Raw genomic sequence first — 22,280 nt, 5'->3', positions numbered from 1 at the left:
TACTTGGAAATTTAATGAGAGAATTTTGAAGTAGAAGGAACCTTGGAGATCATTTAAGACGAACCTCCTCGATATTTTGGTGAGAAAGCGAAAAGACGGGAAGATGTGACTTGCTCAAGGTCACACCGTTGAAGGGGGGACAGAAATTCAGAGTGCCTGACTTAATGATTCCAAACTGCTTCTCTCCTCTTCTGAGTCAAATGTGGAGTTGGTTCAAAGGTGGTAAAGAATGCTGTAGCCCCATTTATAAATGGCCATGAAACACACTTCTTCCAGACAGGCTTGTGAAGGAGAAAAACCAGAAAAGACCCCTGGTGACCTTTCAATTAATATCTGGATTGAAAATACAATTAATGTGCCCTAAGGATGGAAAATTGCATCTGCAAATGTGCAATTTCCACACTGCACAGCCAAGAATCAACTTCGGCAGGGCCATCTTTCTATCTCTTTTATTTAAACTTTCATTTAAAATTCAGAAGCTGAGCACCTCCTGAATATCGACAGAAACAGGTCAGTCTTGTTGCTTAAAATCTAAATCATTTGGTCTGGGAACGTAGGATTCCTACGAGGGAGGTCTTTGTTTTAATAACCTCTATCATACTAAGACAATCTCCAAAGAGCATTTGATTTTTCCCCTCCTTTTTGGCAAGGGGTTGGGAAACAGTAATGGAGTATATCTCAGCAAAACTGAGATGCACTCCCCACTCCCCACTCCCCACCCCACATCTCAAGACCCCTGGAATCAATACAATGTCATTGTGTAATTGGGAGCCTTTTATTTTTCCTTCTTATGAATAGTAAAATGACACCATAGTCAAGGGCATCTTAGAGTCCATGAAATACCAGAGTTTAAAAAATTGGGTCATCGGCTCTTGGGGTAGTTTGGGAGTAGGAATTTATCACATGTATGTGTAGGGCTATCAATACGTTTCTCTAACTCACTGTTAAAAGTGTAACCTGCAGTTTTATCTACCAAACATTGGTTTAATAAGCACAGGGGTGTTTTCATTATGAAAAAGATGACTTTTTCAAAAGAGCACACAAAAGCAATGAACATGAATCATGATGGAAACAATGGGTCCACACACCTATTCATACTGTTAACATTTCACCACTGTGCGTGAATTCTCTTTCGTTCTGTGTCACAGTCTTCCGTAATGAGGAAGTATTAGCATTTCAGTAGAACATTCAATCATCCCCGCGCTCAGAACAAGTTCCTCCACAAATACAGATGTTATACATTATAAATTCCTGTTTATGAAGGGATGATTGAATATCTACCTGTCAGCTCATATAATAACATTTTTGTTATTGTTGCTTCAAATAGAAGGTAATTTTTTTCCTGAGAATGACAAATTTAAGATCAGGCTTAAATTTCTGAAATAAATACAGTATGTATCACCTTTTCTGATTCATGTGTTTAGATGATAATAAAATCTCATTTTAATTTCTGAGACTAAACTTTTTTTTTTAAACAAAACACATGTATTTTATTGAATTATTTTCTGGATTATAGAATTTTGAGTGATTCTACCTCCATCTCATTTGCAACACAGTCTCTATCTTTAAAAGTATGACAGAATAAGCTAGAAAGTAATAACTGAAAATGAAGCACTTACGTTTATAAAATACTGCTTTAAAAGATATGTGGGGCAGAAGTTCATAGATCTTTTCTAAAACGGTTGCTTCGCCCACTAAAGATGCATTTACATTCCAGACTTGGACGACATCTTCCCGGTCCCGGACACTGACACTGACTCCTATTACTTCATCATCTGAGGGAAGGCAGGGAAAAAAGAAATGAGTGATAATGTCAAGTCTGTCCACATTGTTTTTTAAGCACTTATCATGTTAGCTGCAAATTATGGACTCGATAATAAAAAGGTGACACAAGAGAACTCGTAATAAATATTGTTTCTAAGGGGAAACGTTGGACAAAAAGCAAGTTAGTGGACAAAAGCTGTAACAGTCACATCACATTTATCCAGGAACTTAGATAAACATCATGTTCCAGCCAAACGAATTTTCCAGATAAGTAATTTATCCTTTTTAACATGTTACCAAAGCTTTTTGACTGATTTCTTAGTCTGTTTTGATGAGACTTTTTCTAAAATGGGTTGCATAATGCTCTATCCTATGAAAGCCAAGTGAACTCAAATGAACTTTTCCTCGATGCTTGACTGTCTTTGTTAAAAACAGCAAGTATTTCTCCTGACTGCCTGCCAAGCGTTCAGAGATCGTGGGGCGGTGAGCGCTATTTGCCCCAATACTAACTGGCCCCAAACTGTGTGTTCCAAGTGGCTCATTCTGGTTTTTTGTGGTTTGCTTGTCTGCTCCTTTCCTTTTCATTCTTTCTGCTCTCCAGTGCTTTTCCCTGGCCATCCCCCTTAGGGTTTTGAACTCTGGGCTACAGAACCAATGGCCATCTGTTAGCGTTGTATATAAAGTAAGAGTAAATATCTTCGGAGTTTGGCTCTGCTATTCTGGGGCTTCCGTAAATGGACATTAAAGCACTCATCTACACTGATTAATGTAGGTCTTTTATTTATTTTTAACTAAATTCTGGACTGGGGTCCACTTTGTGGATATTTGAGAATGGTGGCTGGGGAAGTAAGGCTTTGTCGTACCATAATATGCACCCCTGCAGCCACTTACTGTATGTTAATTTACAGGCAAATGACAGGAGTAAAGAGTTTTGACTCCTGGTTTGCATGCTCCTGGCATATTAATGAAACACGGTCAGCTCTCTCTACTTGCATGCTCAACATCTATAAGTAAAATGCGAAAGATGAGCATTATCAAAATTAGGAAATTCTGCCTTGAATAATATGCTTTGTCTAACTGGCCTAATTTGCTCTAAATCCATATATCTAAATATTCATACCATCAATTTTTCCAGCTGTCTTCTGGGGGTTAAAACATTCTAGTATTTAATACAATTTAAGTGAGGGCATGTTCAATTTACTAAAGGAATTCATCTTTAGTAAAATAATTCCTTTGTTTCCTCCTTCCTTTCCTTTCCTCCCTCCCTGCATTGATCCTGGCTAAATGTGTATAACTTGACACTAAATGATGCCATTTATATAAATGTTTGAAAACAGGCAAAATCAGCCTATGGTATCAGAAGCCAGGTCGGGTGGCCACCTTTGGGGGAAGGGAGGGCAAGGAAGGATTCTGGGGGGGAAGTCATGTTCTGCTTGCTCCCTGAGAATGCAGTTACAGGAACCTGTTTACTTCATGAATATTTATCAAGCTGTACACATTACAATTTGTGTATTTTGCTGCATATATGTCACATTTAACCCAGAATTTCCAAAAAAACAAATAGGACCTGATGGTGGCCATTCCTTGGCCAAGAGAAACTCATTATTGCATCAAAAATGTTGTTTTAGTTCAGGTTTCTCATTTTTTAAAAAAACTTACACCTCCAACGTATACTTGCAAAAACTCGCTATTAAAACTTCTACGTGAGGGGCGCCTGGGTGGCGCAGTCGGTTAAGCGTCCGACTTCAGCCAGGTCACGATCTCGCGGTCCGTGAGTTCAAGCCCCGCGTCAGGCTCTGGGCTGATGGCTCGGAGCCTGGAGCCTGTTTCCGATTCTGTGTCTCCCTCTCTCTCTGCCCCTCCCCCGTTCATGCTCTGTCTCTCTCTGTCCTAAAAATAAATAAAAAATGTTGAAAAAAAAAAAATTAAAAAAAAAAAAAAAACTTCTACGTGAACAGAAAATCACCAAGTAAAGAGAGAAACCCTACGCGTAGTTGACCATCTCCAAGAAGGGCCACGGAGACACGAGGTCAGCTGTGTAGGAAACATCAACGTTGTCTGGTCTTTGGGTAGGGCCTACTTCTACACTGTTGGCAGGAGGGTGCTGTGACTGATGGATGCTGACTCTGCTGAGGCATCAGGATTTCAGTTTGGCTTGGCTGTCGGTAACTAGGTGGATCCTACTAGCATAGCACTTTCAGAAGCGGCGTGGTAAAAGGCTGCAACTCTTACGCAAAGGCAGATCCATCAGCGGACATGTAATATTCATAAGGAGAATCGACCAGCAAAACCCTAATTATTTTAGGGTACCGGCACCATGACAGCTAGGAGGAGCCACTGTTTAAAGGTGGGGGAAGCGAGGCCCAGAGAGATTGGCCGACTTGCTTCAGGGGGCAGAGCCAGCTTAATAGAAGAGCTAATGCTTAACGGACAGTTAATAGTGGACTCGCTTCTGAAGTCAACCGCGGAACAACAGGCCTTCTTTACTCAATCCTGGCTGTTTATTATTACTTAGACTATTTTCCCTGGTTCTGGAAACAGGAATAATTTGCACAGGAAACTTCCTCTCCCAGGGATTTATGTGTTTATAATTATACCCAGGACGCATTTTTGGCTTCATATTGTGAAGCTGCTAATGACTCCCTGTTAAAAACAGAAGGAACCTGTACTTTTCAGACAATTTCATCCTAACCCAGGTTTTGTCTTAAGGGAATGAAAACTGGTGTAACAAGGAAGCAAAACAAAAGGAGAATTATTGAGACTGCTAGTAGATGAATTTGAAACTAGCCATGACACTGGCATGGCCTGGGGAGGGGGGACGGGCCTGAAGACAGTACCAACTAAGACATCTGAGGACTAACTAATCAGTACTAATTTACCTAAAAAAAGTTTTTTTTACCTGAAAGCTGAGCAGGTAAATTGTTATTCTAAATACTACCTCAGGAGCATTCTGAAGGAACTAGCCAGGAAGAAAACCAAACTTGAAACAAACAATTCAATTCTCCTCTTTCAGTGTTTTCATGATTTAAAAAAAAAAAAAAAAGAGCAAAATAAAAATGGGCTTATGGAGGCTTGGAGAAATTCACTCAATATTTGAAAATGCCTCTAGACCTTATATTTCAGCTTCAATTGTAATAATGGTGGGCAAATCCTTGCCTGGCCTTTGTTAAGTCTGTTCAGGCAGGGGACCACAAGAGGGACAGGAGGAAGGGAGAAAAAACTAAGGAGGACAGAAAGGGCTGTGCCTGACTAACTGTAAACCCCGCTAGACCTCAAAGGCACTTCCCCCCGCCCCCCCCGGAAGAACTGGAATAAGAATCCTCCCCCAAATTGTGTTAAGAGCCAAACGATACCAAATTTTCTTTTCTTTCTGCTATTTACTTTGGACAGATGTTCATGGATACTATTAAGATGAGCTATGTGGGAAAAAATATATGCATACACACATATGTATACATGTAACACACACGTCAATATGCACACATACACACATCACGAGATGCCATGATCACATGAAAAAAACCTAAGTAACTTCACAGTTACACAGTAAACAACTTCAGAACATGTCAAAAGCCAAACACACAAAAACAAACCTCTCCGAGGGACAAGCACAAGCCAAGCACACATGAGCGGGGGAACGATGGTGCGGGCTTCTTTACCTGCAGCGGCACAGTCTGTGAACTGTTCCCCGATTGTCGCTAACAACAATTCTTTCCAAACTGTGGACTGGCATTGGAAAAGAATAAAAAACAACAAACAAAACCAAAAAAAAAAAAAACCAAAACAAAACAAAAACAAAAACAAAAAAACAAAAAAAAAGACCAATAACAACATAGATATTTTTAGATAAGTATCTCCAGGAGCTAAACAAGTCACATTTTCTTCAGCTTCATATGCACTTTTCATGCCCATATTTGGAGCCCACAGACATCCCCAGATCACAGGTGTCAACACTCCCATTATTGGCACATACTGTATTGTTTTACAGATAACCTTACACAGAGACATACGAGAGGTCCAAAGTTGTGTCCAAAGCCACAAAGCCAAACTCTAGTAAAACCCAGTATGAAGTTCAAAAGAATGGGGGCTGGGGGAAGAATGTTTTCAAACGTATAATGTCCAATTCCTTTACCTTTCATTGATTCAAAATGGATCACCTGACTACAGTTGAATGCTATTAGTAAAATCCTTCTCTCCCAAACCCTTCCTTCCCTCTGTTTTTTCTTGCAGTTTATAAGGTACTTAAAAAGTGACCCAAGTGATGAGCACTTAAGGAAATTTCCGGTTTAGGGCATACTAGAGACTTGCAGATTTCCATCCACTGGAGACCAACTGTTGATGCATATCCCTGGAAGGATCAGTACGTGTGCCCATCCACCTCCTACAAGTGACAGACCGGGAGCCCCTTCCAGGTAACTGGAGGCCTAGAAGTGCTTCCAGCTATTCCCCTTTGAAAAGTTCTTGGTCCTATTTATCGTCCTTGCCAGAGTACACAGGCCCTGAGCTCTCTCAGAACTGGGTTTGAATCCTGACAGGTTGCAGAGTCTGTAACGGGGGAAGTGAGGAACCCCGGGGAGTCTCAGTTTCCTTAGGCGAAGGGGGGAATAACAACGGGCTGGCCTCCCAGGGCTGTTGTGACCATGAAATTAGTCAACAAATGCATTCAAAGGGCTTAGCACTGTGACTGCAGCAACAGAACCTAAGAGTTAAGTTCCGTTCAGCAAATAGCTGCAGGCTTGCTCTATGCCAGGTGCTCGCTACATATTAACTATTAATAATAGTGTTTATTACTATGTTCTAAGAAGCTGAAAGCAGCCTCGCTGAATTTTTAACCAAGAGGATAGCAATTAAGCACTGTGACCTTTCACTGTCAAGGAGGATTTTATTTTCCCTTTCCTACTCCCTTCTCGAAATCATCTTCTCCATTCCCCACCTATCCCACGTGCAGTGTCTTACACTGTTGGTGATGAAGCTGAGGGTGTTGCAAGGAAGCCAGGGGCAAGGGGAAGTTCCCTGCCCTCGCTGGCACGTCAGACAAGGCTGGCCCACCACACTCCCACTCCTCCACAATTCAAAGGGCGTGAGGTTCTTGGCATGAGGACACTTGTACAAATATGAACATGTTATCTGTGACTGCACATGGCCAGGGAGAGGAAGGGCCAAGGTGCACAACAGCTACCGTTTAGCACACATTGACATCACGACCGCTTCTACCATAACTCAAAGCCTGGTGTGGGTAAATAAAGAACCTGAGAAGGAAAAGGCGTTCTCGCCGAAATGAAAAACAACTTACATTCTCTCATTCTCTTCCATTCTCTGCGTTCCCTCCTTCGAAAGGGGGGCAAGAGGAGCTTCACAGGCCTGGCCTGGTTGTTCGCTCCACTGACATTTTTTAGGAAAGCCAACCACCAGGCAAATCCTGGAGCTGCGCATCTTGGCGACAGCTTGCATCATTCACAAATAAATCCGGTCACATCTTTAGGTTTGTGCTTCTAGGGAAATGACTCAAACCTATGGGTCTCTGGAGACACTGCAGTTCTTTGAGCTTATCCACATAAAAGAAACCATGAAAAGGTGACTTGGGTAGCTTGTGCCCTTTCATCCATTTTCAAAGAAGTGTTTTGGTTTCCCAAAGCTTAAGAATAGGTTTGCGTGTTCATTTTCAGTCTGCATGATGAATGTGAGCCCATTCCTAGAAAATCTCGGTTTCTGAGGCTTGGCCGCTAGAAACAAGCGTCCCACCAACCAGGCTTTCATCAGCCCCTCAGGGAGGCTAGGAACAGCCTCTCACAAAACCCCCAAGAATGGTAGGATGCTTGGCCTTCCAAGCATCTCCTGCCTCTGCACCAACATCAGGGGAGGAAGGACGAGTGAGCCCTTGGTGGGCAGGATCCTGCTTCTCACTATGTACGCCAACTTCCACACGTCAGTTATGGCTGGTGAGGAAATGATCGCCACAGTCAGCCTTTCTGGGAGGTTTGTGGGTATGTGGCTCTTAAGACTTTATGATACAGTCACACTACCACATCATCCCTCTAGAGAAACACGATACTACATTTTCAAGGTGACACCGTGAGGCAGAAAATCGCCAAGGTCAGAACAGAATTTCTCACCCCCCAGTCCTGTTCTGAGACTACCAGGTGGACTGTCTAAAAAGCCCAAGATGCTCACCATATGCAGTCAACAACAATCGCAACCATAGCCAGTTCTAGAAAAGGGTCAGAATTAACCTACCGTGCTGTCCTTGGGGACTTTCATCTTCCAGACGCCGCCCTTGGCATTACTCTCCTCTTCCCTGGATCAGAGACCAAGGTTTAAATTTATACTCAAGGATTAAGGAATTACATGCATTTAGTTCAACAACAGGTGACATTAAAAACAACAAACAATAGAACATTCTTCAATAAACTCTCCCTCCATCCTTTCACCGGACAAGGAAGCAGAATGAAAGAGAAAGGAACAGAGTGGAGACAGGGAGGGAAGAAAGTGGGACTCAGGGGCCACAAGGGCAGGGGTGGTGATGGGACACCTGTTTCTCACCCTGAAGGAGGCACAGATGAGATGTTCCCTACACTATCTGGGGACAGACCAATTAATACAGGGCTTTCCATATGTAAACACCTTTATGTTTCAGAGCCACATTCATGATATTGTCTCCTCTGATTTTCATATCAACCTTGTACCGTATGCCTAATAGGACACTTGGCCCCCATGATGGGCATCTCCTATGTTTTCCTGTTTAGTATCTGCTTGCTCTTCTGGGAAAAGTATCCCAATTTCCCTTTAAGGAGCTACTTGTCCCCTACTTTATATCAGACCCATTCCAACAGGGTTGATTCCACATCCTAGCCTCAAAAGAGGGCTTATGACCCAGGTCTGCTTAGGAGAATAACTGCCTCTTCCTAGTCCCAGTCATTGGCCAGGGATGTAAAAGACGGCCCATGGTGAGCCAAGGAGAGCCAGCCTTGGCATGTTAATGGGTCTGGCGAAGGCTGACAGTGATTCAACATGTAAGGCGTAAGCCTGGAACTCAGGAAAGCCATTTTGCTACCACACATGGGAAAACCTGCCCGAAAAATTAAACCAACCCAGAGGAAAGCATAATGAATCTGATGGAGAGCATCAGATTCCTAATAACATTTGAGCACTCAGATATGCCAGAAATCAGCCCTAACCAGTGGACAGCTCAGTTACAGGGACAAAGACAAATTCTATCTATCTATCTATCTATCTATCTATCTATCTATCTAGGCCCACGTTAGGCTTCTGTCATTGGCTACCAAATGATCCAGGGCTTATTTCCATTTTATTAACGAGTAAATAACTCAGAACAGTGGAGGGACATGATATAAGAACGGATTACTAATTGAGACTCCAGCCTAAGCCAACTGGCTTATTGTCTGCCAACCTCATCATGACACCAAGCTATTAAAGAAGGATACCTTCCTCTAGACCCCAGGCCATGGCCTGGATCACGACGCTCTTTATGTGGTCCACGTGAGATAGGTCTCTGGGGAGCAACCATACAACAGACATGGATACTCCATCTGTTCCTCTCATGTCCCGAAAGCCTCTAGGCTTTTTCACTCCACTGTCCAGGCCATTAATGAGCAAATGAAAGAACACACCCAAAAGAAGCAGCACTCCACACAAAGAGCTGCACCCTGACTTCTGCATGCTAACGATGACCTGTTTTTGGTGAGACGACAATGGGGTGTGCAGTGGGGAACACGAATCATCCTGGAGCCCAAGGTGAAGGAGACCGTGAGCAGCGGCTTCCTTCATAATTAAGTAATAGCTAAAATTACTTTCCATCATTACCAGGAGAAAATTACTTTGGCATTCCAATTTGGCACGAGGTAAATATTTTATGAGGTTCATGACCACTTCCCTCCCACCTTAACCTCAAATTACAAGTTAGACACTTACCAAAGTGGTCGCCTCTCTCCTCTCATTAAATGATAACTACATCTCAAAGGCAGGCTAGTCACAGGAGGGATATTATTGTACACACTCCAGAATATCTTCAAAAGAAAAACACTTTGTTTAATATACCTAGTATTGATTTACAATGCCACTAAATTATAAAATTAATGCATTAAAGAAAAAAAATCAGATTCTCATTAAGTCTTAACCATTCAAAATAGATTTTCTTTTCAGTATTCTTTCTAGTTCCTGACTAGAAAATGTAACATAGCATTAAAGAATGTTCCTTGCTGATGTCAGAACAAATTCTATGCTTCAGGAAGCTATGGTTATTAAACAAACCTATGCAATTCCTATGCAACGTATCTCCACATATAACTGAGCAAGGACCTTGCTAATGACTTTCTGGCAGGTCGATGGCATCTAACAAAGACTGTAGTGCTGAATCCATGTAATGAACTGTATTTCCTTATAACACAGACCCGCCTTCTTTCTAAGCCCCGAAGGAGACTGTTCCACTCTGGATTAGGCAATAGCTATAGAAGAGGAGGCAGAGAGGGATCACCTTATGTACTGTTTCCTTTCCTTTCCCTCCTAGAATGAACAGGGAACAGCTCGGGTACTAAAGCAACAAGTTGCCCAAAACAGAACTCCATGTTCCTGTCCTCCCCAAATTCATATATGGAAACCCTAACCTCCGATGAGATGGGATCAGGAAGGGTGGTCTTTGGGAGGTAATTAGGTCAGAAGGATGGAGCTCCCACAACGAGATCAGGGTCCTGACAGGAAAAGCAAGCCCTCTTTCCATGGTGTGAAGACAGAACAAGACGATGGCTGGCTGCAAACCAGAACTCAACCCTGCAGGCACCCTGAGCTTGGACTTCTAGCCTTCAGAACTGAGAGAAACCAGTGTCTACTACTGTTTAAGCCAAACAGTCTGTAGTATTCTATTATAGTAGCTGGAACTAACTAAGACACAGGGCGGCTAGTAGACAAAACCAGATTATATAAAAATAACAGAATAATACTAACAGTAGTAAGAGTAGCAGCGAGAGCACCAGGCTTTGGCCCATGAACTTTTACATACGCGTGTAATCTATCCTACTGAAAACCTCATTTAGGGGCCCAATTATTATTCTTGTTTTCCACATAAGGAAATGCAGGCACGGAGACTAATCTGTTCCAGAGTCGCTGTTTAGTATGGCCACTAGGATTAGGACGAGGATTAGGCTTAAAATAAGAAAACCCTTCTCAGACCGTTTGGAACAGGCCATAGTACCAAAACATTATCTACTCTGTGTGTAGAACTACTATGCAAACAAGAGTTATCACTCTGCGTGGGGAGGTCAGTAAAGGGGGATTGTCTGGGTTTCCTAGTAGATGTGAGGAAAGCACAATTAACAGAACAACTAGAAAAATAAATCCTGGGGCCTTTTCAATGGAGTAATATCAGTAAATGAAATTTTTATGTAGGCTGGATGATACTCCTTATGATGTGTTCAAGCCTGTCGGTGTACAAGTTAAAGCCAAATTAATGGCAAGAGCACCTGCAATGAAATGTAAGATAAAATTTAAGTCAGAAAACCACCTGACAAAAAAACAGAAGAGAAAACGACTTGGCAGTAGATTTATTAAGAATATCTTGATCCTTATACAAAAGTGGTGCTACACAGGGAAGGGCTGAAAATAGGTCAGTGGTAACAACAGCAGGCCCCCAAACAGGGATCTGTCCTTATGGAGGTATTCGCCCTATAATGGTTTGCTACTGGTGGAAATGGTAACACTGCTCCAATATCTGTCTGGGGTGTGAAAGTGAACAGAGGTGGAATTTGAAACCCCACAGTTAGATTGCAAAATGTGCCTTTTTTTTTTCAGAATATTTTAATATTTATTTTTGAGAGAGAGAGAGAGAGAACACGCGGGAGCACGAGTGGGAAAGGGGCAGAGAGAGACACACACGCAGAATCTGAAGCAGGCTCCGAGCTGTCAGCGCAGAGCTGGATGCGGGACTCAAAACTCAGGAACCCCGAGATGATGACCTGGCTTAACTGCCTGAGACACCTAGTGCCCCCAAAATGTGTGCTCTTAAATACTATGCTATTTCCTTTGAAAACATTACTATATGTTTTAGGCACATCCTTCTCCAATCTTGGAAGCCACAGACCAGGTCAAGGAGTCACAGAATGAGGGATGCCTGCTAGAGATATCTTCCTGCCAGGAAATGCCCTTAACCACATTGAGTATGCTGGTTAGCTCTAGTCTGGGACTTGTGCGATGATGTAGCAGTGACCTGTGTAGAGTTTATGGATCAAATTATGCTAGAATAAAAATCCCTCCTTTACTAAGAGGACTTTGGTGCTGTTACCCTTCATGCCTCCTAACGGGGCACCCAAAACAAAGCACCTGCCCTTGTTCCCCCCCACCCTTCCAAAGTTCTCGTATCCTGGCATTTCACTGAGCGCCTGAAGCACCTTGAAAAGAACAACACAATATTCTCCTCATCCAGAAAGAAAACGCTCGAAGGATCGTGCTAAGGTTTGTAGCTGTAAAAGTTTCTCTTTTAAACCAGACAGCTGATTTTTTTTTTAGTCTTGGCACATCTGACAGGAGACTACAGCCCAAGAAGTTACAGCAATAGACTGAATTCTGACTTAAGGTACTTGTCAAGGCACATATTTACAAGTTTGTGTGTGAACACAAAACAGGAGCGAAACATCTGGTGATGCCGTTGAAAAGAGCCCCGCTTAAAATCTGCAGCACTAAACTGGTCTGTTTCCTTGTTGCAAACCTTATCCAATGTGTGGAATATTTGTTAAGTTATCCGTGGTAAACTGTGGTCCAGAAGTATATGGTCTTCCTTCTGACACAAGAGCAGAAGGTCTCCATCGTAGCTTAGCGGCTATGTCACAGGCCTTTGTCATTCACCTCACCATGTGGGCATTTCATCACCTCACATCATCACAAGAAGGCTGACTACTGGACAATATTCTGAGAGACAGAGAAAGACCACATTCGGGTAACTTTTATTATAGCGTATATAATTGTTCTATCTCATCATCGCTGCTGTTAATCTCTTACTGTGCCTAATTATAAACTCATCTTTATCGTAGGTATGCTTGCACAGGAAACAAAAAAATCTTTGTATACGTAAGCTTCAGCACAAGGCAGTGTTTTAGGCATCCACAGGAGGCCTCGGAATGTCTTCCTGTTGGACAAGGGGAGACGACTGTATGCATGATGGTGACATAGCTTGAGGAAGGAATCCAGCACTGCCCAGCTCCTTACACCGCCCTACCCACAGAAGTAAAAGAGCTATTTCACTGGAAGCTTGAGAATTCATGATGATATTCTCTGTAACACATTTTTATTTTTGTTCAAGCACCTAAATTTTACTACGGAGAGAAACTTGCAAATAGATTTCAAAAGCCAAATGGCTTTTAGGATTCTTATAACTCTCATCATTAATTCTAAGCGGCCTGCAAATAGTAGGTTGAAGCAGACGTAAGCACAATGTTTCTGTACAGTGCTTAAGTGCTTCTTCCAAAAGCCTGAATGATCACTCAAGGATAAGGACAGGCAGAAGAGTCAGGTATCATTCGTTTGCTCAACATTTGCAGACACCAGTGAGGGGCAGGGCACTGTGATGAGTCCTTGGGGGAACAGAACTGCATATATGAGGGCCAGACTTGCCCTTGCAGTCTGCGCTTTGGTGGGTACGTTCTCAAGCATCATTCTGGCACCTTCCTTGAATGGAGGTAGGCTCATCAGTGGAGGTGAAAATCCAAGCAAGTCTACCTGGATTTAGGACCATGGTTCTCAGGATCACCTTCACAGTTCATGGGGCCCCTGAAACCCAACCTCATTCTCCACATAATGAGCAGATAACAGCTATTTCATTGGACAATTTAATGATTCAAGGTGAAGTCAAAGGTTTGTGATCTGCCTAAAGTAAGGAAGCAAGATGTGGTTAGACTCACTAGACAGTAGTGACCACTTGATGAATCCCTAATCCTCCAGTTCTGATTGGAGCCACCTGACCGTCGTCTGCCAAACAGATCATCATTCACTATCAGAAAAACTGACACATTTCCTCCTCGAGTTTCTACTGGAATGTTCTCAAGAACAGAAAAAGACAATATACTTGAAAATACTAGAGAAGAAAACAATGCCATGCTGTGACAGGCAACCGGGTGTAAGACAAACAAAAATGCCCAGCAAATTATACCCCCTCCCCCCAAAAAAAACAAAATTCAGAATTTCTCTTAAGGGCCATAGCATATGAAGCAGGAGAGTAGTTTTTTAAGTTCATTTAATTATTTTGAGAGGAGGCAGGGGCAGAAAGAGAGGGAGAGAGAGATTCCATGCTATTAGCAAAGGGTATGAAGTCAGGACCCTGATACCATGACCTGAGCCGAAATCAGGACCTGGATGCTTAACCAACTGAGCCACCCAGGTACCCCAGAAGAGTATTTTTTTTTAAATAATATGCAAATATTTTCCTTTATTAGGAATGAATTTCTAGTTGTCTGGAGCTTGCTTCCCACCAACTGGATCAACGATATTTGTGAGGAAGGCAGAAAGAATCCAGAACAAAGGAGACAACTGAAGAACTTAGAGAACATTTTTAACTGACAGCAGACACAACAGGCTGAAAGCCAAGTGCTTCTGATTGGCAAGAGCTGGGCACTTGATAGAGAAAGGGGTTTTGCTCTGAATTCCAAAAAGGCCTGACTTACAGAGAGAACCAAAGTTTGGAGGTCTGGTCATCGCTTGATGATAAAATAAAGGATAGGGTGTTAGGGCAATCTCTCACCACACAGGAAGTCACTGAATAAAATGCAAAGTCTGGATTGGGGAGCTAAGTGGAATTCAAACTTTGAGAGGAGAGAGCCCCCAGAAAAGCCTGGGGAAAGACATCAGAGCTGCATGCATCTGGCTTCCTGAATAAGGCCTGCAGGTATATGTGTCTTTGTCAATGTTAATACTTTTAAGTGCACAGGGGCTTCACGGAATGGAAGTGAAAGCCCAGAGAAAGCGGTTGGACTCAGGAGCTTATTATAATGAAGGGTGATATGAAGGGTGAACACTATTATAATGAAGGGTGATACACTGTGAAAAGTGACTGGCCAAAGGAGAAGGGGTCTGGGGCTCCCGACAGGTGGTAGGTTGGGGAGGTGACTAGGACATATATGGTAGAGACGGCTGTTGAGTAAGGTTTGCTATGCAGACTCAAGTGACAAGAAAGGGGGATACCCTTACAGATGGAAGTTTACGCCACCTTAAAAGGGAAATTTATGCCCTGATGTTAGGCAGACAGGAGGGTAGAGGGCTCCTCTTGTGTCTGCTGTTTCTCAACTGTCTCCAGCTCAAAATTATTCTTATGCTAAAGTGGCATTTTAGGGGGTGGCATATTCCAATCTCCTTCAGAGACCAGGTTTTACATTTGAAGTGACTAAATTACTCTTCTTTGCAAGATTTAATTTGCCCCACCCATACGAGGGCCCCCAGCAGAGAGAGAGGATCATGGGTAACCTGACTGCAGTTCTATGTTGGCACAAATGGACAGTTACTATAAATGTTGATCTCATTATACACATGGTGAATAAATTAGATGATAAAGAAACCTGCCTTAACCTGAAATTAAGTCTGTGCTCCACAGACCCACGAAGCAGTCCTGGCTGCAGGACCTTTTGTCTGTCTTCAATGCGGAGACACTGAGTGTCTCTCTTTCTTACCTCGGTCCCTTCCCTTCACCCAAATGGTTCATTCCAGGCCATTCCATTGCAGGATGCCACCCACTGCGGGCTGCCCTTGTGTTCAAAATTTGAAGCAATCTTCACATCACTCTTCATTATCAGTGCTGACCTATAAACCTCTCCTGTTGTTTGTTTGTTTTTTTAAGTTTATGAGAGAGAGAGAGAGACAGCAAGAGCACAAGTAGGGGAGGAGCAGAGAGAGGTGGAGACAGAGAGAAGCAGGCCCCACACTGTTAGCGTAGAGCCAGACATGGTGTGTGTGTGTGTGGGGGGGGGGCGGGGGGGAGGGTGCTCACATGACCTGAGCTGAGATCAAGAGTCGGAAGCTTAACCGACTGAGCCACACAGGCGCCCCAAACCTCTCCTTTTGAAAGCGACAGCCCTCACTCCCCAGTGATGTGGAAGGCAATCTGTCGTCCTAACCTACTGATCCGTAAGAGCACAGCCATCCCACACCTTCTGATGAGGGATGATGTCTTGATTACCACTGGCAGTACAGAGGTACAGAAGGAACACTCTTGATTTTAACAGATTACATGTATTTCTGATGAAGACTTTCTGTTTAGGATAAACGATGCTGGATATCCACCTACAAAAGAAATATGAAGTTTCTGTATTATGTAAATTTAAGTAAAAACTCAGCCAATTTATAGGAAATACCGGGGTGAACATGGCACAGGTGGAACACAGTATGGCCAAATCTTGAAGGGGATAACCCGGACGGCCGACACGGGATAGAGTGTTGGAGAGCAATGAGTTTTCATGGGTGGAAATGCTGGTTTTGTGGTAGGAAAGCTAAAAGACAGTGGGGACGAGGGAGCCCTCTCTTGCAAATCACATTTGGCAGGTAGCTCTCCATTGTCTCACAGGTAAAATCAGGCGTGTTCAGAAGCTGTGTCCTATTCTGTACTGTGTCCATTCAGGACGTAAAAACACAGGAGAAATGTGGGAAGTTTGGAAATGTTTACAAAAGAGTGAAAGGAATCAATAAGCATCTGGAAAACACAACGAGATGAAAAATGGAATTTTCCAAGAAAGGCAGGAAAGTAGGAAATAAATTTAACTCCAAGCAAAGAGAATTATTGTTGGCTACAGTGAGAGTGTCCTCAGCAGGGGTCAATGGACCGTCTGGAGGCACGCGCCTCCCCACCTTCTCAGTCAGAGCAGAGTGAAAGAAAAAGAATTGAACTAGAAGGGGCGGGAGTTCTAGTCCCTGAGACGTGGCAACATTGGCTGTTTCCACTACATGTTTCAGAGCACTACCTCTCAGTATCAGTGTCTCCAGCTAATAAATGGGAATAACCATTCCTCCCCAACTCCCATCAACATCTCTGATTTGCTGAAGGGCTTCAAAGTACAAAAAGACATATTATATCCTTATATATAAAGCAGTCATTAATAACACATGGTTCTCATATTTCATCCCAACAGGGATGGGGAAAAATCAAGGACACAATTAGGAATGAGTTTTTTAGTGCTGAAAGAAGGAAGGTCCAAAAATCAACACATGATCACAGAATAACAGCACAGGGGAACCAAGGCATGTCCTCGAATGAATTAAAATTGGCACCAAAGCTAGTTGTTAAATACTAAGGGCTATTCGCAAATGTTTAGGACACTCACAGACTGGAATCCTCAAAGTTACTGACAGGTTAAATATGTTGTCGTGAGTAGAGGTGTCAGTAGGGGCATAATCTGGGGGATAATACCTTGAAATAAATAATCTACAAGTAGTGCTATGTGGTTTTCTGACAGAAAATGTGACTGAGGAAACTACAAAAAGAAGTTCCAACAGAAGTAAGTGAATAATGGCAGGTGAGGTTTATTATTATTATTATTATTATTATTATTATTAGGTACTTACTATGTACTTTTTACCTCCTTGTGCCATTTCATTCTCAGGGCCTCATGATACAATCAGTATCAAGATTCTCCCCATCTTGAAGATGAATAAGCAGGTACAGAGAAGTTAAGCAACCTGCCCGACCCCGTAAGCGGCAGACACGGGATACAAACCCAGGCAGTGTGACCGCTCTACATCGTCACCCACATCCTTGCCAGTCAACTGATGAGGCCAAGGGGTAGCAACCAACACCACTTTAGTAAAAGCTGCCAACGTCCAAGGGCTTTACTAAGTGCCAAGCACCACCAGGAACCGTCCACAAGCTCATCAAAACCTTGCTCAACCTTAGGGAGGTAGGCACTGCAATTATCTCAGTCTTACAGATGAGGAAACAGGGGGGCAGAGGCATCAGAGATAGGAAAGAACTTCCTGACCACTAAGGACAGTGTTTCATTATCACACCTCTCCAGGCCTCCTCAAAAGAGACCCTTGTGCTAATTACTTCCTTGTGAAAGGTCAATACCACAGCAAAGCCATATATTTGTTTATGTGCTGTATATATGTATATAGCTCTGATTTATGTATAAAAAGAGTAGGATTTTTTTTACCCCACCAAGGATCACTTTTTGCCTCCATTGAGAACGTGGCCTACAGCTTAAAGGATCCTTATACAAGCAGTCAGTTGTGATTCAGGAAAGTGGTTCATTTATTAACTTCTCATTCACTCATTCATTCATTCAATCCTTCAGTATTTACTGAGGGAAAGGAACCAGACACAATACAGTATGGAACTGTGTTATTCCATTTATACGACATTCAATAAAAGACAGAACAAATCTATGGTGATAGAAATGTGAACAGTGCTTGATTCTAGAAGAAAAAGACTGAATGCAAGGGCCCAGAGGAACTTTCTAAAGATGCAAATCTTTTTATCTTGATCTGGGTCATGGTTACACGTCTGTATACCTTTGTCAAAACTTATTAAACTGCATACTTACGAAATCTACATTTACTGAATTTAAATTATCTCCTAACAGAGTGTTCAAGAAAGTATTTCCCAGCATGTGCCAGCCTGGGTACTTTAAATTGGTCCCTGAAGCTCTAACTTGCTGCAGGATACCAAAGCCCAACCCAATGTTCTGTTGTCATGCAGGGTCAGGGAAACAGATGGACCGCTTGATCTGACTTCACCAGTGTTGTCTTGGAATCCCAGGGGGAGCTCTGATGACCCAACGTCATCACGGGGTGGAAAAAGTCAAAGGGATCTGTGGACTTACATGTGGAGACAGGCTTCAAAATCAAGTGCTCTGAGATCTGTACAACGACTGCTAGGGAAGAGGTGACCAAAGTCCGCAACATCACCGCAGGGAAGAAGCGAGGGGAAGCCTTTCCCAGAATATGAGAGCACTTATCCCTCTGGACGGGGGCCCACGTGCTGCCTTGTGACACTGCTTGTACTTGGCACCGCATGGTTATTGACAGCGGCTCTGTTCTTTTGCCTTCCACATGCTTACATCATTTTCTCAATTGGAACAGACATGGCCTATGGTCTGGGCTGTGTTTTTACACCCGGCTCAGTGACTAGGCATGACACCTTAAAATCAGATTCCCAGGACCACAGAACCAGGCACATCAAATTTTCTGAACCAAATACTGGGAAAAGTGTCTGAAAAAAGATCTTTGTGCTACTTTTGAGTATAAGAACCTGCCTAAGGGACACAATCTAGATGCCCGTCTCATGGAATTGCTAATACATTTTTAGAGGCACAACAGGAAAACTCCAAAGCCGGCCCTTCCAGAAAATTCAAGACAACTAGTCATTGCAAGAATAAAGCAGCCTTAAAATCCTTATTCTGTCTAAAACACTATATTAACCTCGAAAAGGGGGATAAACTTGATAGACTTTGCTTTTGAAGAAAATGGAAATATGATCAACTAAATAAACCAGGGTTTTTGGAAATTTTCTTCATAAGAGTTGGCCAGAGAAAGAACTAACAGATCTAAGCTTATATGTGTTGAGAACCTACCATGTATCAGGTATTCTGCTAAGCAGGGTATAAACATTATCTTGCTCACTCTTTCCAACCACTCCGGAGGTAGGTGCTATCATTATACCAATGTTTGCAGAAATTAAAAGGGTTAACATTTGCCCAATTGGAAAGCAGGAAACAGGCTTGAGACCTTCTACTTTCATGCTTCACACCTGCCTGCTCTTCCTAGGTGGCCTATAACCTTAGATGACCCTGCAGGGACATGATTTTGCCTCTCAGAGAAGGGTAAGAGAACCCAGAGAGGGAGTGGCCAGGCTGGTATTTGAATGGGGGCACACATCCATGTAAGGACGCACCACAGCCTGCTGCCCCTGAGGGTCTGTGAAGGATTTAGGTAGGAACTAAGTTTCAGCAGGTCACTAAGAGAAGAGCAGGCCACTTGGATGTGCGCTGGGCCAGCCTCTGGGTTACACGAAGCTGAGCGCGGCTCTACCAACTTGGACCTGAGAGCTGACGCCCGATGTCAGAACCCTGGGTGGGGACGGCCAGCACGGCACCCGTTTCAGGTTGGAGGATTAGAGGTCCAACATACACCACGTTCACCTGGGATGTCCACTTCCTGGACGTCTTACCTGGACTGTCTGCACCGTGTAGATTTTCTTCAGGTTCGAGGCACACTCAGCTGCTGTGGCACCAGGGAGGGATCTGAGCGAACAAAAGCAAAAGAGCAAAGAAACAAGAGAAACAAGTAGTCAATGTTCCTGAAAGAAGTCTGCAGGTCTTTGCACAAATTAGGTCTGAAACCACAGAATCAGGCATTTTCTGGAATGTTCTTTAGAATTCAAGATGTGAAATTCCTACTTTGTGAAGTCATGTGTTTGCTTCTCCTAAATGTAAGCATGTTTATTCTGTGGAAATTTAATTAAAAACAATTTTTTTAAAGGAAATGTATTTAAAAAAATATTGGAAACTTAAAAAAAAAAAACACATTTTAGAAAGCACTAAAATCGCCTTGTCACAACCAAACCTTTTGCTAGGACTGTGGAAAAGAAACGATGCCTACTGTGCAGGTAGGTGACAGGTAAATTGCAGGATCATTGCCGGGATACAGGTTTGAAAACCTTGTCAGTTCCCCGGTGGTAAATATTCACAAACTCTTTAAGAAACAGAGCAACCTTTTGGCAACTTTAAGAAAACACCATCACTAAAAGTCAACTGTAGTTTCACCTGAAATTTGCATACATTTCCAAAACACTTCCTTTTAGAAAAATTCTTTCAGTTACTTTCTCCAGCTGATTTAATTAGCTCTGGGGAACTCTGCGGTCAGAATACATTAATCTTTAGTTTGCCATATGTTCCACTAGATGGCAACATACTACAGGTTTATTCACCAGAAAAATCCGGCACCATTTCCTGGGACTGGGTCTCATCGATCCTTAGAAGCTAAGACTCTCAGTTTCTGCCACCTTTTCTTTCTCCCTACACTGAATTACCAGTTCTTGCTCAAGACCGTTGGGATTCAGGTATGTCAGGCTGAAGATGAAAACTCACCCCTCAAGTAAAGCTTGAAAGCCCCATGTCTGGTTGTGAGGTGAGAAATGGGGTTTGCTGAGAGGAGAACATGCTGGCTTATGGTTGACCCACTAGCATCAGGCATCTGTAAAAAATGATCTTTACTGGCCACTTGCAGAGACACAGCTCCCATGGAACCTGAAGGCATTGCGCTTTCTGGAGAGCTGTTAAACCATTGCACGCTTGAGATACACACAAAACTCACAGAGCACAGAGGCAGAGAGGACAGCAAAGAAGGATCATGCCCAAGTATAGGGGGGGCATGAGGTATGAGTGGCAGGGTTCTACAGAGTATAATTCTGGAACTATGGGCCAGTAAATGCTCTCTGGTATCTAACTGGAATAGAAAAAAATTATTTCTGAATACAATTCCCTTGTTTGAAGGTCACTAAGGAAGAACAATTATAGACCAGTTTACGGGCAAACAAAGGACCATGTTAAGTAGGTGAAATCTGATAAATAAATCTAACCCAAGTGTTTACGACTCTTTTCTAGTTGTTTATAAATATGCTGGACATTTTTTTAAAGCAATAACCAAGATGATTGCATTTTCTTACCAGACCTGAAGGCTCAAATAACTATGTTGAAGAGTGCGGTGAACAGTGAGGTATTCAATCAACACCTAACTCTGACAGTGACTGGGCCCCAGATCAATCAATCCATCAGCCCACAGAGACTGCCTTGACTTGGATAAATACTAATTTACTATTTAATGCAGGTTGTTCTGCTGCTTTTGGCTTAAATTATAAAAAGACTGAACAAAAAAACCGAGATAGACCTTGAACCTTTTCTGGATAGATTTTCACATGAGAAAATCTATTACTTTTATATGAAAACCTACTGGCATTTATTCTAATGTCTATTTCTTTTCACTTGAAAAGTTTAGCTGACCTCTCCACCAAATATGCCCAGCAGGATATATCCCTGGATTACCCAAAGCACATAGGAGAGTATATACAGGGCTCCTTCCCTAACAGGGTGGGAGACAGGTTAGGATTCAAAGGAAGGAAATGTACTTTGTCTTTCCTTCTTTTTAAAAACGGTATGTTTCAAATTTTTACTATTTCTTAAATCACACTTCAATTTTTTAACTGTGCAGAAGGAGTATAACTGGAATGTTCACCTCAGACATTAGGTCAACTTAATACAATGTGAAGGTAATACTGTTTACCTGGAAAAAGTCACTGAGGAATATTTCCTTTATATGCCTCTTTTTAAATGCCTCTGTATCCACACTGTGGTCTTTTAGTTGCATTCTAGTATAGGAGACAACCATACAAAATCATTCAGGGTCCCTCAGTTTCACTGTCTAAGTCTTACAAAGAAATCTAGTTTCCAGGGTCCAGAAAGGGCTCTTGAGTACAACAACAAGGCAACTCCGTCTGGATCAGATAATATTATCAGGAGCTAGTGTGTGAGGACACTCCT

At 42.6% G+C, this 22,280-nt stretch overlaps 1 protein-coding gene across 2 annotated transcripts in view; it reads right to left on the bottom strand.

Annotated features, from left to right (window-relative positions):
- The window catches only part of EIF4E3 (eukaryotic translation initiation factor 4E family member 3), a 225,658-nt gene that overhangs the window by 190,905 nt on the left and 12,473 nt on the right, over positions 1–22,280 (bottom strand). For both annotated transcript variants that reach the window (XM_058728795.1, XM_058728796.1), the window contains exons 2-6: positions 19,913–19,985; positions 9,694–9,788; positions 7,999–8,059; positions 5,424–5,490; positions 1,620–1,775 (exon numbers count right to left, since the gene is read on the bottom strand). In XM_058728795.1, the coding sequence (XP_058584778.1) occupies positions 1,620–1,775; positions 5,424–5,490; positions 7,999–8,059; positions 9,694–9,788; positions 19,913–19,985 (452 nt within the window). The remainder of the gene's footprint in view (positions 1–1,619; positions 1,776–5,423; positions 5,491–7,998; positions 8,060–9,693; positions 9,789–19,912; positions 19,986–22,280) is intronic.

The sequence above is a fragment of the Neofelis nebulosa genome, chromosome 4 (assembly GCF_028018385.1).
Source record: "Neofelis nebulosa isolate mNeoNeb1 chromosome 4, mNeoNeb1.pri, whole genome shotgun sequence".
Taxonomy (NCBI): domain Eukaryota; kingdom Metazoa; phylum Chordata; class Mammalia; order Carnivora; family Felidae; genus Neofelis; species Neofelis nebulosa.
Note: the sequence above shows the minus strand (reverse complement) of the source record. Positions and strands in the feature narration are given on the sequence as shown.